Source organism: Daktulosphaira vitifoliae, unplaced genomic scaffold (assembly GCF_025091365.1).
Source record: "Daktulosphaira vitifoliae isolate Bord-2020 unplaced genomic scaffold, ASM2509136v1 Scaffold_4, whole genome shotgun sequence".
Taxonomy (NCBI): Eukaryota; Metazoa; Arthropoda; class Insecta; order Hemiptera; family Phylloxeridae; genus Daktulosphaira; species Daktulosphaira vitifoliae.
In genome coordinates, this window is record NW_026099575.1 from 42,238,169 (window position 1) to 42,257,305 (window position 19,137).

Here is a 19,137-nt window from a genome sequence, read left to right on the forward strand (position 1 = left end):
TTCCAAACCGTAGACGCGCGCGTGTCATCAATTATAAATATATATATAACAAATTTTTATTGTAACTGACACAGCCCCGCGTCGTTTTACGCCGCGGTACAAAGTCCAGCAAGTGCCGCACGGCCGACGGCGTCCTGCCGTTAATGATACCGTAGTCTTCTTCTCGTTGTCAAAGTGACAGTGTCAACAAACCGATCCGCACTCGCACACCGTCGTCATCTACGCTGTTAACCTTTTGACGCCCGAGGATCACGCTGGACATCGCGTCGTCGACGCCAGCGAAGATGAGTCTCTACACGAATGGTCTCTGGCAACCGGCCGCCCTAACGGTAGCGTGAACGCAGCGTATACCGATGACTTATATACGGTGCGTTCAATATCCCACGCAACGGAGGAGATAGGCGCAGTAAGACAAAGTTTACGCGATATGTCTCTTAATACACGTATGGAAGCGCGCAAGTCAGAAGTAGAGAGACCACTGTCCCGCATTACGCAGGTGATCCGGTCCCTCTTACGCACAATTACAAGTCGCGATTTAAATAACGAGACCATACGTAATCCATTCGCCTCCGCACAGATGACGCGAGAAACGGCGGAAAGCAACCGTACTAGTTGCGCGCGTTTGTCCGAACCAAGCCGCGTAACTTTTAGGCCCAACAACACGACCCAAAATGACGCGGCCCTACAACAGCGCCTGATTGAAATCGAGGAGCGCGAAGCGCTTAACCTACAAAGATTAGCCATTCAGACTCCGCGCGCGTCACCGTCGCCTCTTCGAGCGAACACGCACGACGCGGTTTTCAATTTAGACGCGCGCCCACACCACACGGAGCATTTCGAGCCGAACACGTTCGGGCCACCGACACGCGATTTGTCTCCGTCTTCATCGACCCGTTCGCACACGCACATGGCGAGCGGGCCACTTAATTATTCGCCGTTTGTACGACCCCCTTCCCACGAGTTTACGGGAAAATATGAAGAGGACCCAAGCGAGTTTTTGGATCAGGTCGAAAGTCTATTGGCCCAAGCAGGTATAGATCGCGATTTATGGGTAAAAACGGGCGTACAATTTTTAATGGGCATAGCATTAACTTGGTGGGAAACCATCAAGTTAAACAACATGTCCTGGCGTCAATTTTCGAGGGTCTTTCTAACCACGTTCCATAGTAACAGCATAAAAGCTGAATTAGAGAACGAACACATGACGACACAACAGAGGCCACATAAGCGCATGACAGAATTTATTATAAATAAACAACGTTTAGCGATGCCCGCACGCCCAGTTGTTCAGAGCAGCACATTGTAGATCGGGTAGTCAGTCTGTTACGTAACGAATATTACGATAACGTAAGAATGCGATGTCCGTGTACCTTAGACGACTTACGCGCAATCGCGAACGATCTCGACCAACCGATACGTACGGGTACACTTATCAATAACGCTAATCCGTACGTGGCTGCTATATCGTCCTCGCAACAAACACCAGTCGTGCTGGCCAAGAAAAAAGATGGCTCATATCGCTTATGTGTCGACTATAGGCGACTTAACGATGTGACCGTATCAGACGCGTATCCTATGCCTAATTTAAACGAAATGATTAGAAGCATGAGGGGAGCGAAAGTTTTCACGTCACTCGATTTAAAATCGGGTTACTGGCAATGCTCTTTACAGCAAAACGTACGCGAATACACCGCATTAAGAACAAAAAAGGGCTTATTCCAGTTTCGTGTACTTCCATTCGGACTTAAGAATGACCTTCGTACGCTTAATGAACGAAGAACTTAGGGCGTACATCGATGACTTCGTTCAAGTCTATCTGGACGATATTTTAATTTTTTCGGACAGTGTCGAAACACATCTAGACCACCTTAGCAAGGTTCTAGAACGCCTAATGCGTCATGGCCTAACATGCCACACTAAAAAGTGTAAGATCGGGTATTCTGAAATTTCTTTTTTGGGACACCGGGTGCATTGGTTAGGCATAGACAAAGGGCCGGAAAAATTACAGTCCATACGCGATATTCCAGTCCCACGCAATGTAAGAGATATACGAAAATTTTTAGGAGTATGCAACTGGTATAGTCAGTTTGTCGATAATTACGCTGACAGCATCGACCCTCTCACCCACCTATTAAATAAAGGGGAAAAGTGGTTCGACACAATCACAACAACACGCTTTCGAGCATATCAAATCGGCGTTATGCGACTCATCACGCCTCTCTTCCACCGACTACACAAAACATTCTGCCTACAAACCGACGCTAGTGAACTTGACGTAGGTGCGCTATTATTTCAACACGGACAAAAACCGGGGGAAAAGGATATTGTAGCTTACGCGAGTAAAAAGCTGTCGGATACGCAAAAACGTTATACCGCTGTCGAGCGCGAATGTCTAGCGATCATATGGGCAACCGATAATTTTAAGTCATACTTGGAGTAAGCCCCTATCGAGTTATACACAGATAATTCAGCGCTGACTTATCTGCACAAAGCGAAGGACACAAACAGTAAGTTGACCCGCTGGGCGCTACACCTGGGAAACCTAAATCTCACCACGACACGCGTATCGGGCAAACACAACGGTGCGCCCGACATGTTGTCACGTCACCCAACGGACGGACCCCCTGTTGACGAAGACGCCCTGGATGACAATTTGTTAGGTGCGCCAATGTCTCGTCCGCCCACAACCGCCGCCACTCTCGATAATATCTACTCCATTGCCGAGGCAAACGACACGATCTATGACCGAACGATCACGGGGGGGGGAAGAACAAGAGTGGCAAAACAACGACCAGTTTCTCTCTTCGATAATAAAAAAATTAAACGCGCAACTCACCATAACGAACGAAATACCGTACGTGAAAAGCAAGGACGAATTTTTTTCAAGTATTATTTTTGGAGATACCAGCGCTTATAGATATAAACAAGATAAAAGCAGAGTAGTGAGCATAGGCAGAGCAATGGAGAAGGCTTGGGAGATAAGATTCGCAATTTTATTTCTACCGTCCTAGAAACCAATCCATAGTAGTGAGGATAGTCTTTTCCATTTTCACTATATTTTGTTTATTGATAAAAGGAGTTAGATGAAAAACTTTTTTTTTAAATTCCTATAAAAACTTGAATAATATTAGTTCCTATAATTATTATGATTATAATTTATAATTATGTATATACTCTTAAAATTTTGTTTAAGAAATACACAAAATAATTGTTACCTTTAAAAAATTTAATTATTTTATTTTAAAGCTAACAACTTATAATAAATTCAATCTATTGTAGAAGGCTTAGTCTCCTACAACTCCAAAAATAATTTGAACCGTTTTCGTAATGTAATGATTATATGTTATACACTCTAAAAAACAATTGGAATCATAGGCGTTAGTAGAATTTTACCCTTTCTCTAGCCGATTAAAACCTCTAGTAATAAAATGACACAAATAGGAAAATTATTCCAATTTAGACGTTTAAATACTACAAACCGTAAAACAAAATAAACCAAGAATGTTTTAACTATCAAACGTTAATCAAAACCCAAATATATTTTTCAGTACATGATTTTAAGTAATGTTTAGTAAACCAACGGTTTTCTGAAAAATATATTAGGAAAATACATGATGAATAAAATTATTGTAATTATTCATCAAGTTATGTGTTATTTTAATTAATATTACAACCTACAGCCCACTCAAAATACTGTGTCTCACCTAAGTAGAGCACAATTAAAAAATTCTCGCAAAAAATTATAAAAGAAATAAAAAATAACATTAGAATATCGAAAAATATTTGAACGTATTTCATAAGTTGTTATATTAGTCAGAAAATTTATTAATAAGATGAAATATGTATATTTGAAAATTGAATCACTCGTTTATCATTTAGTTTAAACATTATTTATTTTATTAAAATGATTTATAATTATTTTTTATCAAACAACAAACATGAACACTTTTTAAAGTTTCAAAAATAGATAAACTAATATATTCATGAAGTATGACTTGTTGAGCAATTGGCGCTTATAAATATAAACAAGATGAAAAGTAGGGTAGTGAGCATAGGCTAAGTCCCTCAATTATTCTATTATCACCCCAGAAATTCGTTCTATAGTAATGAGCATAAACTTTCTACTTCAAATATATTTAATTTATTGTTTGAAAGAATTAAATGAAAATTTTATTTAGTAAAAATTAATTTCATACAGATATACACTAATTAATTCCTATAAGAACTAAAATTTCCTATAATAATTATAATTATTATTTATAATTCTATCCATACTCTTAAAATTTTGTTCAAGAACTACAAAAAAATTATTTTTACCTCTAAAAAAATAAAATTATTTTATTTTAAAGCTAACAACAAACTTATAATAAATTCATTCTAATGTAGTAACCCTATAGTTTTGGGCAATCATACCATATGGAGAATGAGATATTAAAAACGATTAAAATGGGCAACAAATGTTATTTAACTTTGGGAAACTTAGGGGACGGAGCTATTTAGCAGAGTTATATCTAGGCTGGAGGTTCATATATATTACTATAGGTCCATACCACTCTGGGTGACACACGAAGTGACTCAAACTCACCTATTATCGATAACCGTCAAAACTCGTGGCATTATTGATATGAAAAAATTGACAATTAATCACAATAAATCTCATATTAATAATATAGTTAAAAAAATCGTGTTTTTCAGTCTAAAAAGACTGCAAAAAAACTATATTTATTTTTCACTCTCTATTTTTTTATGATAAGTGGGATGGGGTGAATGCAAACGACAGTCTAGTTTCAAGGCTATAGACTACGGCGATATACACGACAATAATAACTAGTGTTACGTGGAGACTTACAAACAACATACACGTGAAACTAATATAAGCGTGTTAATAAAGATCACTTTATTTTACTATTATCTTCTATCTTTCTTACAGACCCTCGTACTCATAGTCCGAGTAATAATGTTTATAATACAATAAAAGTAGTTGCTCAACACCCACACAAAATCATATTTAATTATTTAATTATTTCTTTTTGAATTACTAAAAAAATTATTAAGTATTACGATGATGATAGTAGTAACCTAATGATAGTGTATAAATATTTTGTTTTTGAGTATTGTTTTTCTTTTTTTAATGATAAATTTAATCAAATTTGCTAATACAGTTTGATTTTGCTGTAACTTTTTAAGAAATGTATCGCTCTATAAAAATATATTTTTATTCAAATCAATAATACAAATTCAAATACTTATTAGAAACATATGGTATTTTATTTTTTTCATACATACAAAATATATTTGTATAATTGTTGATTATTCACTGTTTAAAGAATTTTAGCTAGTAACATTTATATAAAATGTTATGCGAGCCTGCTGCGGAAAGGTGTCATAAATAAAATTAATTAATGAATAATATGTCAATGATTTAGTATTTATTTTTATACTTCATTTCACTTAATAAAGTATAATAATATATAAGAAGTAGTACACTAAAACATACAATAATGATTTAGAATTAAGATAAAAAATTGTATGATCAAATCACGACTGACTTATATGGGACCTAACAATGGAAGCATATGCGTTAGCGTCGGGCAATGTTCATATCGGTCGGCTATAATCGGACAATCTTCATATGCTAAAGAATGACACTCAATATAACATTAATCATATACAAAATAACATTATGAGATTCTTAGAAAGATCTAATTACTTTAAAAAGAGAATGTAAGTCGTAGAGTTGCAAAATTATGTGTCATCACGAAATTTTTTTTTTTAATCTGATATTTCTTTACTATAGTAAAGAAACATAAAACTATAGTTGGCACAAATCAATTTCACCAACTATTCCAAATCATCCTTGATTCCATAAACTTCCTCTTTCCCGGTTCCATATATTATCCTTTTCTCGACTAAGACTTGGTCATCATCGCTCTCTATTCATGCGTACAAAATGTCCCTTAACAATTTTCCTTTCTGCCCAAAACATGACGAAGAAGTTCTCTGCGACTTTCCTCATATAATTTTTGACTGCTGTGCATTTAAAAGTAATCGTTCTATTTTATTTAATAATTTATATCTTCTTAATATCTCTCCTATTAATTTTTAACTATAGTTTTCTGTTCATTCGTCAAAAAAAATAAATATTTTAAATTTTAACCACATAAAATTATTTTTAATGTATTTTTTACATATTCAGTGTTAAATTCGAACTCTAAATGATATCATTATGTAAATAATTTAAAGTATGAGTCTGTGAATTATGACGTCTTACTATAATAAAGTAAAATACATTAAAATCTATTTTTTCTTTTAAAAATACATAATTGTAAAAAATAAATAATTAATATTTGCATTATTTTAGTATAAATTACAAAACAACGTACCTAAGCTTATTATCTTAAAATTTAAACATTTAAATAATTGTTTTTTAAATTTTTGGTTTCTTTAACATATAAATCATTAACATGCATTTAAAAACTATACTAATCTTTAGTTCAGTATGTTTTTTTACCGGCACAATAGTAAGTATTTATTCGATGGCTTATTTATTTATTAATCAATATGACATATAAATATTTAAAGAGCCAGGGACTTAATGCAAAACAAATACATTACTTTCAAAAACTGGTATGGAATCATTTTGATATCAAAAGTATAAAACATGGTTTCTCGTGTATTGGTATCGCAGAGAATTACAATGATTGTACTTTGGATGAAAATATAAATAACGCAGTGCCTCCCAGTAATTTTTAACTCTTATATATATTAGCTTCAATTTTTTTTTTATATGACTTATTTTATATATTGGTCAATTAACACACTTTACTTACTTTAACATTTATTTCAACTAAAGAAAAATTAAAAAATACGCAATTTGAATAATATAAAAATATATTCATAGCTTTTTATAGTTAAGTATTTTTAATATTAATAACCGTAAATTAATATTTTTAACCAAACTCAATTAGATCAGACTATGCATCTTTCAGCAGAAAATATTGTTTTATAATTTGTTTCAAACTTATTAGTTTCCATATCAGCGCTTTGATTAATAGAGTTTGATTAAAAAAATATAGTCGATATGGCTAAGACTGTCTCTTTGTCTGTCCGGAGTACACGATAAATAGATATAAGATATAATGTACTAAAATATATAGCTATTAAAAACTGTGATGGGTTGCGAACAGAAGAAGCTGAGCACAGATCAAACTCGGAAAACTGCCCGGAATGTTTATGTTTTTATTTTATTGTTGATGTATTTACAAAATCTGTAGAAGATTTTCATAGTTACTTAGGTCATAAGCAGCGGCAATGATGTATTATTATACATAATTGTATGATAAAAATTGAAGTTTAATGAATTTGTAAATGATAAGTAAAAGCTCAATATTTGAGCTATACGTGAGCTGATTTTTTACAAGCACAGACTTAATTGAAATACGTTAAGACAGAGTCATATGTAAATTTCATCAGGGGATGGAGTCATAACATATATGAGTAGTTAACCTTTTTTTGTAATCAAAACAAATACATTATATTAGATAATAATATAATATAAATGTTCATTTTTTAAAATTTATTTTGTAAATTTGCAAAGTAATCAACTTCTAATTTAAAATATCGTTTTGTTATTTGAAAGGAAAAACCTTATAAAAAGAAAAAAATATAAAATAACACCACAAGGGGGTGACACAAACCTTTTTCGCGCTCTTTAAATAGGCTATAGCGTTAAAATGTTACATGTTGTAATTTCCAGCCGAATTTTACATGGTAAAATGTAGTAATAAATCAGATTAAATGGTTTTAAAATAAAATTAAATTGTTAAAATTTTGTAAAACGTGGTGATAAGATCTATACAGCCGAAGTAATACTTTTAATGGGAATGGAACAAAAAATTGAACATTTAAATTTTAAAAATTGATTTATATGTAGTTTAAATTGAAATTTAAAGTATTGAGGATGTTTCGTGAAAAAATGTCCATGCAATAATTTTATTAATTTATTAAATGTACTAAGAATCACTGAAAGTGATTATTGTGAGCATAAAAAGATAAAAACGAATAATATGTTGTACATGTAAATTATATTAATAAATATATTTATAATTATATTAATGGTAAATGTGAATTTTTATCTTATTATTTAACATGGCCGCCTGGGATTGACAGCAGGTCATCGTAAGTGTACCAGTAATCATGTGAAAAAAAGAGGTACCGTATGGGAATAGAACCCATGACCCAAGGCGTTGTACAGATAAAATTTACCACTAGACCACCGCGCACTTGTATTTCAGCTTCGATACACTTTCATTTAGTTTGATAATGTGATGCGCGACTGAGGGAAACATAATACTGTGTTATAGTGTAATTGTATAGTACAATAATGATGATAACAAGTGTCTCCGTTTATATGTACGCTATATATTTTATTCTATTGTTTAGCACATCCTGTTGTGGTTTGGCTCTCTCGAGATTTCGTACATTTACACGCTTTGAGTGTTCGACCCTATCCATATCTGAAGTGATTATTATTTAAGGTATTAACTTTGTAGTCTTAGTCTGTTCAAAAAGCGTTTCTTATGATATTGATTTCAATCACTGTCAGATATCATCTATCCACACTGTGCCACAAACCCCACTGTGCTATTGTTTTTTAAATTTTATTTCGTTTAAAATTCATACTGGAGTACAATAATAAGAAATAGTTAGGATCAATACGCTTATCTACACCTCTTTAATATTTGGTACCTATTCATAAACATTAACTTCAGATCTGCTACTGGGATTTATGTTATTGTATTACGTAAGATTTTAATTTTGTAATTTTTTATCAGATATTACTGTTTATTACGACATAAGCAATTTTGAAATTCAAAATTTTATAAATGTTAAATCTTCGAACTGAATTTATATTATATTGTGGAAAATTACATTTTATTTCAAATTAGGCCTCAAAAATTGTTTATTATACACTTTTTTTTTTAATTTTATAATTATTTTTTGAAAAAAATTATGTAGCATAAAATTTTAATCAATCTGTATTTAACGTATCAATATTTAAAGGTGTAACTGCTCAAGGACTCTTCAAGATTTTGAATTGTATGGTTAAAGTTGACAAGTGGGGTGATAATAAAGATGTAAAATTACATATTAATTAGTTTATTATGCTTTTTACTTAAATCATTAATAAATTATTTTGCATTCTATAGGTGGCAAAGATGGATATAAATAATGTTGAAGATATCTCAAATAAATTCAAAGATTTTGACATAGACACTGATGGTTTTTTAAATAAAAAAGAAATCTCAGAATTCATTAAGCATTTTGAACTCAGTTCTTTAACTAGAAACGTAATTATAATTTTATTTTAAAATATTGATAATTATTGGTTTAAATGCATTTTACCACCCCATCGAGTTTGTTCAAATTTTTTTTTTTTAATTGGTTCAGTTTTTTATACTGACTAAGAATATATAAAAAAAATTTGTCGACGAAGTCCAGTTTAAAAGTTATGAGCGTTCAAAGTTTTCAACCATCATTGACAAATTTTGTTATATACTTCTGTTCTTTTTGTTTTTTTGCATTAATTCATTAGAAAAAGTATTCTCGATGATTTAGTAATCGAATTTTATTTATTTAATTATACTAAAAAAAATATTTATATGTGTGTAGGTACTTTAATAAAAAAATTTACGTCGCGCCGCTCATTTCAAACTGTTGCTGAAATGGTATTGCTGATACTTTTTATACGTACAGTATCAGTTTCAATTCTAACTATTTATAAAATTGTTTGCATTATTTAAATTATGATAATACGTTTTTATATTTGACAGTTGGTAACAAAGATCATGATGCACTGTTTCTGTAACATTGAAAAAGTAAACGATGTAATCTATAGTATAATCTTAGTAGTTCACCAATAGATTACAGTTAAATTGTTTTTCTATTAGAGTTATTTTATCTCACTATGAACCTATGGATGTATGATGGAAATTTGTACAAATGTCATTGTAGTTTAAATGTAAATATTCGGGATAAACCTAGTAGTTATTTAGAATCGAGTAACACGCGATTTGTCGTGTGTCGTAAAGATTATACTGATCCAACGCGTTGTCTATACTTTAAATACATGGCTGAAGATTATCACAACTGTAATTGTCATACCCAAGCATCATTATGCATTACTAGTTCAGGAACTAATAAGGACAGACCGTATTACTACTGTGCAAAACCATGCACGAACCCACAAAGGTGCAATTATTTTAAACGGTATCAAGTTAAATACTGCAATTTCAATATCTAATATAATAGTATTTTTTTTTATTTTCAACAAGTGTTAATTGATATACATAATATACAGTATAAACTTTTATTTTATTCAATTAACAATTCTAAATAAAACACACCACGTCGTGTTTTTTTTTTTTTTTTTCAACTTGAATTAATTGAGTTTCTTGTTATTACCTATTCACTTATATAAAATTTTATGAAAACCCATTTTTGTTTCGTATTGCGTAATTTTAATATGCGTATTTTGAAAAAAAAAATTGGAAAATCCTTATTTTTAAAGTTAATTTTGGTTTTAGGATTTTTAGAATGAGGATATTATGTAATAATTACGTCATTATAGTTTCACAATAGTATCATGAGAAAAAATCCCAAAAATTAACAAAAAAAAACAATTTTTGAGCTATTTTTAGTTTTTGACGTTCCAACTTTAAAAAGCTATAACTTTTGAACCAATTTTTTCCGACAATTTTTTCAAACACTTTTGAAAAAAGCATTGAAAAACACACGTTTAAAAAAACAAAATTTGAAAAAACTCGATGGGGTGGTAAAATGCATTTGTTCCTAATTATTTATATACGTGATATATCTTCCAAGATTTTTTCTATCTACACAAAATTAATAGTACTTCGAGAGATTTTGATAAAATAATTAATTAAATTACAGAAATATATTCACACGAATTATAACCAAAAAATTTCAATATTTTTCACAATAATTTTTCATTTATTTTATTTTTTGATATTTATAAACCCTTTTTTTTTTTTTTTAACGGCCGGCATTATTGTGGGCTGCCCTGGAACTGCTGTAAGGCATTACATCAAGGCGGCTCACGCCGTCTCAATAATTCAATCCACCACGTTGCGAATCAGCACGAAGTTAATCAATAGCTGATTCGCAACGTAGTGTGGTCCCCTCCCGTTAACCGGATCCCAGAGTGGGAACCGTTAGGGAGGACTGCCAAAATAACTCACACGACATATAAAATTACACAAAAATGAGAACCTAAGGCACTGGCCTAAACCAGCGCCTCAGGTCCTCCTATGCCGGGTAGCGTGGATGCCTCTGTCTCAGGCGTTCCGCTTCCTCCTTCTTTAATAAGACGGATTCGACGAACGCCTGGACGAGCCTCCACGCCTCCCGGCTCCTCAACATCAGGTCCACCATGACCCGGCTCGGAACGTAGACCCTAGTCGAGACTCCAAAGAATCCCGTTCCTGGGCCCACGCCTCACACCGGAAGAGGGTGTGCAAAGCGCTACCAGCCTCTCCCAGGCGATCCGAACAGTGGTCACACGTCGGCGCGGCTGCTTTACGAATACGGTGTAAGTACTCGTTAAAGCAGCCGTGGCCGGACATCACTTGAGTGAGACGATAAGTCATCTCACCGTAAGTCCGGTCCACCCACCCGTCTATCCGATCGGGTCCTATGAAGGACCTGGGGGTCTATTTTTGAATCGTCTGTTCGTCGAACGTATACGTTCGTTGAACGGACACGTTCCTCAAAATACGGTCAACGAACGGACACGTTCCTCGAACGGTCACGTTCGTCAAACGGATTCTATTGTTCCAATAGGTATACGGCCTTTTAGGTATTGTTCGATGAACATATATGTTTTACGATTGTTTGCAATCTATTGTAATAACATAAATAAATATTTTGAAAATTAAATTCATACAGCTTGATTTTTAATATTTTAATATTTATTTTTAATTAATATAATACTTTTTAATAACAATAATTTATTACTAATACATACATTTATAATTTGCTAATTTAATTTATTTGATGTGAATTTATTCTAAGTAATTCGCTAAAACTATATAAATAATTTAATTACACAAATTCTAACAAAAATGTATTTACAATTGCATACAAGTTAAATTAAAAATGATTAATACACTTTAAAACAACAATACTTAAATTTTCGAAAATAAAGTGTTACATATATTTTATTTTATTTATTCATTTTAAGATTAATTGATATAATTTATAAATTATGTTACATATAAATAAATAATAAATTTAATAAGATTTTAGTTCTTAATTGGAAAAAATGACACCCTAGGTCACGGTCTACTCCTAAATACGCCACTGTTTTGAAAAGTTGTTAACATAACAAACATATATTTCATGAATAATTTTCACAAAAAACTTAAGGTAAATTTTTAAAAGATGGTTTATTACAAGGTGCAAGGATGCAACCAACAAAATAGTTGTTACACGTATTACGAGTTTTAATTAATATTACTGAGTAATCATAATATAATATTATGTTTCAATTTATTTAACATATTAACTGAAAAATGGAAATTAATTTATAATACTGAATATAATATTTTAATATTTTATACATTTTTTTTAGACAACGTAATATTTAAAACATAAATATTACTTTTTTCTGCACGTGTTCAAGCAATAGGGGTAAACAATTTTGATATAATATACATGTATAATACACAAGGGCTTACAAATACTGGTAGCTAATTGGTTTTTTATGACATCGATATTAGCAGGTACACAGCATTGTTATTATTAATAGTAGTAAGGCACATTGTTGTGAGTTTATAAATACACTAACTGACAACACACAAGGTATATCTAATGATAGTCATAATTGATAATAAAGAATCCGTGACTATGACAGCAATGTCATAAAAATCCAATTAGCTACCTGTATTTACAATCCCATGTGTATTATACATGTATATTAACTCAAAATTTTGAAACTTTAAATGTTTATATCTAATAAGCTAATAAAGTTATATTAAAAATTCAAATGCCATTTACTATTAAATTAAAAACTCAAACATTTTATTAAATTAAAAATATGTGTTACCATTTANTTGTACAAACATAAATAGTATAAGGGATGAACTTAAAGTGTTATATAATTAATAATTCAACAATAATGTGTAACTAAAGATAATCGGAAATTAAAATGTTTAGTTTATTATTATTCTGTAAGTAATTGAGTGGGTAATGATAAAAAAATCACTCTGTATACAATGTATTTTATGGTTGCATTTTTCAAGTGAATTTTATTAAATAATGTGATTTTTGTTTATATTACTCAATTATCTCAAAAAAGGTCTCGCTGCATTTAATGAGATCGTAAACAAATATTATGTATCATTGATGCGCTGTAAGTTGCATTGAAATAATTTGGAAACTATTAGATAATAGTTCTATTTAAAACAATTTTTAATATTTAACTAAAAATTTTTGTTTGTAAATTTCAATCATTTTTTTCAACTAATTTATGTTTTGTATAACAACATAATTAATTGAAATAATATTTATTATAATAAATATATTTTTATTAATAAAAATATATATTAAATATTTTTTTTATGTTCATAAGTTAATAAGGAAATCTCACTCAAACATGAAGGAGCCTTAGCTCCCTATTTCCGATTATAGCTACTTCTACGAATAATTGATTTGTTTAATGAATTTATTTAATTAAAACGATTTTAATTCAAAATTATATTTTAGGTAAATATGTTTGTCTAAAAAGCAAGTGTAAGGGTCAAACCTTTCTTTTGTTATTTATGACCGTCCGTTCGATCGACCGTTCGACCCACCGTTCGCTAACGGATGGTTTCTATTATCCGTTGTGACGAACGTTTTTTAATGTTTTGAACGGTCGTCCGTTCGATGTTTCATACGTTCCGAACGTGTTCACGGACAACGTTCGCCATATAAACCTATATAAAATAAAATCTGAACGTATACGTTCGTGAACGGACGATTGAAAAATAGACCCCCTGGTCCACTGGCCTCTCGTCGTTTCCTCCGAGAGGCGAGTCCGCCCCCGGAGCATGGTCATCCGCCTGAGCGCTAGCCGGTCCTCGGGTTCCAGGGACCGGTTGCGCTCTCGGCGAAGTTCATGCCCGGCGGCGGCTCGTTCCTCGGCGAGCAGATCGGTAGGCGGCAGTGATGACAGGATGATGCCTGGTATGAGTTGCTATATAAATGAGAAAAAATATTGATATTTTGTCAAACTTTGATTATAATGTATACAATTGAAAATATATACTCCCTGTACCCATTAAATTTAGAACTCCTATAATAAGTATATTGTAATAATTATTTTGAATTTTGTAGGAATTAACACAGGAAGACTATGGGGATGTTATATATGAATTCACTCATTTGAGTAATTATATTGATCAAAAAATTAATTACTAAATCAATTATTGTAAATTATTTAATTTTTGTATTTTTTAGCCCCTATAACTTGCGACTTAAGTCAAGTAATGTTAATTTTATTAGAGTACAAGGCCATATTTGATAACAAAGAAATTGATAAAATTAAAGATTTCAATGACCTTATTCAAAAGGTATACGAAATTTCACAAGGTCATCCACCAGAAAATTTTAAATCATTTCACGAAGAATAGATATGTTGTATAACGTAATATTTTATTAAAGTTTTCAAAAATCCATGTTTTTATCAAAGATTCTAAAATAAAAATGTTTAGAAATTCTATGCAAAAATTATAAATAAATCTTATTCAATAGAGATAAATATCAAATAACTTGTCCTGTTGTTAAACATACAGCATTAACAATCAGTTCTAAATAACTCCAAAAAATAATTTGCACTTCCAGTTTTTTGTTAATTTTACATTTATTTCAAAGTGTTAAAAAATATTAATTTTTAACTGTACTTAAAACGTCGTTTTAATTATTTTAAAAATTACACTTATGTATTTCTCAATAGTTAACTAATAGTAAAAAAAAATGTCTAAATTTTATATATAAAAGTTTAAAGAAAACGAGAAAATTTTTTTCAATTTTTAAGGGAAATGTCGTTTGACAAACGTTAAAAGAAATTGGTTTGGCCCTAAGAAAATGTGACGACAGACATAAAAAAAAACACGTCATAATTAAATAAACGCCTTCTCAGCTTCCCACCGATACTAAAAAGTAATGCTAAATATTTACTAGTGCAAAAGTCATTAAAGATGTCGGAACTTGATGGGTCACCTTATACAGGGTCAGTTCAATAAGTATTGGGTCTGGTTCGCTGTAGCCTCAATGGAGAGGTAGATGGGGGTCTCACTGGTCAGACACGTTAATGGGGTCCCCACCACTCAGGCACACTTTAGTTCAGTCGACTACAGGCAAGCTTTGGGACAATAATTTGATTATTATGTCGTGTGATTTTTTTTGGTTTCGTCGCTCCACCATGAAGCGCAACACTACGCTCAGAAGTTTTACGTATGTTTTACGTCGTGTAGCTTAATCTATGAATTTTGTGCAAATGGCCTTTAACATGTCGTGGTATCCGCAGAGCGGTACATAACAGTAGAGTACCGCCTTGCACGAGTACCCTAGACGTCAATCGACCACCGCAGTGCGCCGACAACGATGACTATAAAACAGAAATAATTAAAATATAGTTAAGGCACCATACTCTAATTATTTTTTTCAGATTATGTGAATTATGCCTAATGTAGCTATGCGCAGGTGAACTCATAAAGTTAACTTATTTAGAATTTCTCTAAATGTTACTCTCAATTATATTATGTTATGTATAAATTTGTCTATAGTAAACAAATTTATTCTATGCAATAAAATAAAAACAATCTTACTTATAGTGAAAAATCAAACATAAACTGACTTGCTTTATTTAAGAAAATAAATTTTCAACAAAAATAACTAAATAAATATGTAATATAAAAAGGGATAACTGCGGCGTCTTTCTTCCTTGACTTGGTTCTTGAACACTGACTGTCGTTGACACTACCAACAACTCTCATTACCTTTCAGCCTGGGAGGTAGTTCCGATCCCTTTTGTGACGATAGGCAGTTGGTCAACCGGTCCGAACTACCTGCCTTTCTGTTCGCCGACACTACACAAGAGTTTTTATTTCCTCGACAATACAGAGTGACCCAGTACTCACTGACAACTTAAATAACTTTTGATCCAGTTTATATTTTTAGCTGATTTTTTTTTTAAATAATAGTTATACGTTATTTCTATAGCTATATCTCAATAATTAATTTTTTTACATTTTATTAAAAATATTAATTATTTTTAAATATTAAATAAAATGTAATTATAAAATAATTTGGAGGTGTGTAACTTTTTCCATGAAAATGAATTATACTTTTGAATGAGAGTGATTATCTTTATGAAGTCTTTATTGAGACACAATATAATTGTTAATATAATCTGTGCCGGTGATCACACTCGCGAGTAGTGGACAATCCCCACCACTAATTTATATAATATTCATCGATACGTAACAGTAGTAATTATAAAATTTCCTGACTTCATATTAATATTAACAATACCAATTTTTTTATTTAATGATGTCAATTTCAAACTTGCAAGTTGAGCTAATAGTTATGGTAACAAATTCATTTTTTTCTATTGTTATAAACTTTCACTTTGTAATATTAAAAAAAAAAAACCTCTCATGTAGCTAAGGGTCACCCTACTGAGCATCTGTACCAATATTGTTGTATTTCCCCTCAATGAACGTTTAAAAAGTTGGCACCACCCCCACCCGGCGTCACAATCAACGGTCATTACAAATGCCATGACGACGGTATTTTTTTTCCCCAGCTATACTACAGATGCGAAGTCGTGTTTTTTATGTATATTTTTTTTTGTTGTAAAAACCACGTTTTTTGTATTTTTATTTGTACTCCGTTTTTTCTTTAAAATAAAACGTTGAGATGATGGTGATGTGAGGCGTAACTATGGCCTGTGGTGGGCCGTCACTTCTCAAGAAACAATCAACGACAAGTATCAATAAAACTACCTCTATGTACCCTTTGATAATGTTGTGCACCTCTTTTTTTCTTTTTTTTTTCTTTATGAATATATACAGGGTGTTCAGTAAGTCAGGAAACGGGTTTCTATTGTTCTCATTGTTTGTAACAATGAGAACAATAGAAACCCGTTTCCTGACTTACTGAACACTCTGTATATATTCAAAAAGAAAAAAAGAGGTGCACAACATTATCAAAGGGTACATAGAGGTAGTTTTATTGATACTTGTCGTTGATTGTTTCTTGAGAAGTGACGGCCCACCACAGGCCATAGTTACGCCTCACATCACCATCATCTCAACGTTTTATTTTAAAGAAAAAACGGAGTACAAATAAAAATACAAAAAACGTGGTTTTTACAACAAAAAAAAATATACATAAAAAACACGACTTCGCATCTGTAGTANTGGGCAGTGGGTAAATAGTAGGCCCTCTGTTTTGGCTGAAACGTTACAATACATTAAAAATAATGGAAATAAATGATTTAACTTATTAAACAGGCTTATGTGGATGATGTCTTAAGCCACACAAGAGTTTTTATTGTCTCGACAATATACGTCATTCATAACATGAGAACTTAAAAAGATTCTCTCTAATGGGTCATGCGTATATTACGATTAATATTTTTTTTTTTTGCTTTTCAAACTATTTTCATATTATACAAGGTTTTTATTAATAATATTTTCTATTAATACCCTATATCAATATTCTTAACGCTAAACTCAAAATTAATTTATTAGGATATGTCGATTTATATTAAAAATATAGGCAACAAGAATCTGGTGCCCCAGCGTTTCTAAAGTTTTAGTTGCCGAGGACATAGTTAACTTCATTAATATATGTTAAATATTGTTACAATTATTCCATTCAATATCCTGTTACACACAGAATCTTTCGTTCTTCACCAACATTAACACTTAACAAAATAACTAGTGCCTCATCATCACAAACGTCCCTACAGCCAAACTATTAGTATGCGCATTCAATTAAAATTATACTTAAATATAATTTTTAAGAGTTTGGATTTGGTTTTAAAGGAGTTTAAAGTAATAAATTTCTTTTTTGGCTGAAACCTTACAATACTTTAAAAATATTGGAAATAAATGATTTTAGTTGTTTGTATGGATAAAGCTGGTTAAGCTACTTGATTATTTAATTAGGGGATTTTTTTTTCAATTTTGGAGGGTAATATCTTCAACTAAATACGAATTGTAATCATTTGACGTATCGTTGAAAAATGTAAGTTAAGTTAGAGCTGAGAAATAAATGATAGTGTAGCGAGGTGTAATATATATAGAAGTAATAAACACTTTTATGATTTAATAACAACTATATTATATTACAACGAACTAACAAATAAATAACAGCGAGAGACGAAGCGCGTTTAAGACAGAGTGCGTAAGTGATTGACTGATCGATTGATTGACTGGAGCGACGATCTTGCCCTTAAATAGTCAGAGGAATCTTCTAGAGGCGGCGGCGGCCGAACATATAGTATATATATAGTATAATAATATTAACATGAATAAGTAATTTCTTCTCGCGAGATAAGACTAAAGTGACGGCATCCTTGATATTTATTGTAGTTATTGAATCTAAATAAGGTAAAATTCAAATGGCTTTAAAATTAAAAAAAAAAATACAAAATGTAAATTTCCCCAGCGAATGCGAACCTCGTACCTCAAGTGTGTAAAACACCAGTGTCACCGCCAATCGGCATCTGTTTGTCGCTTTTGTCATATGATAAAATTAGCAATTTATGCTAATTTAAATTTAAAAGTTACTTATTCAACTATAAAAAAGCAAAAACAATTTAATCAGTTAAGTTTCTTATGTCTTATGAACTTTATTCAATGTCAATTAAATTATATTATTTAATTATTAAAATATTTCATGTTAAAAGTGATTTCTGCATAAAAATTACATTTTTCGTTAAATTCAACGGTCTTTTCCCCAAAGAAGAAAAGGTGTCGAGACAATTTTTTTTTTTTGAAAAGCTTCGCATCAAAGCTATAAAAATATAATGATCTATACATTTTTCAAAAAGTTATAGCATTA

At 31.3% G+C, this 19,137-nt stretch overlaps 1 protein-coding gene across 2 annotated transcripts; it reads left to right on the forward strand.

The window, feature by feature from the left end:
• The first annotated feature begins 6,384 nt into the window (after positions 1-6,384).
• LOC126905650 (uncharacterized) lies at positions 6,385-14,780 on the forward strand. Of its 2 annotated transcripts, XM_050685579.1 has the most exons (6): positions 6,385-6,521; positions 6,583-6,742; positions 9,064-9,137; positions 9,210-9,350; positions 14,398-14,449; positions 14,521-14,780. In XM_050685579.1, the coding sequence occupies exons 1-6, from the start codon at positions 6,465-6,467 to the stop codon at positions 14,691-14,693; spliced, it is 657 nt and encodes a 218-aa protein (XP_050541536.1). In that variant the 5' UTR covers positions 6,385-6,464; the 3' UTR covers positions 14,694-14,780. The 2 variants fall into 2 exon arrangements, with proteins under 2 accessions (XP_050541536.1, XP_050541537.1); XM_050685580.1 differs by lacking the exon at positions 6,583-6,742 and having other exon boundaries at positions 6,407-6,521.
• Positions 14,781-19,137: the final 4,357 nt, after the last annotated feature.

Bases quoted from the DNA above. Each gene is read 5' to 3' on its own strand.
- LOC126905650 (XM_050685579.1), top strand. From the start codon at position 6,465: ATGCATTTAAAAACTATACTAATCTTTAGTTCAGTATGTTTTTTTACC. The intron at 6,743-9,063 runs GTAATTTTTAAC...CAATATTTAAAG, and splicing joins AAATAACGCAGTGCCTCCCA to GTGTAACTGCTCAAGGACTC. The intron at 9,138-9,209 runs GTAAAATTACAT...TGCATTCTATAG, and splicing joins AGTGGGGTGATAATAAAGAT to GTGGCAAAGATGGATATAAA.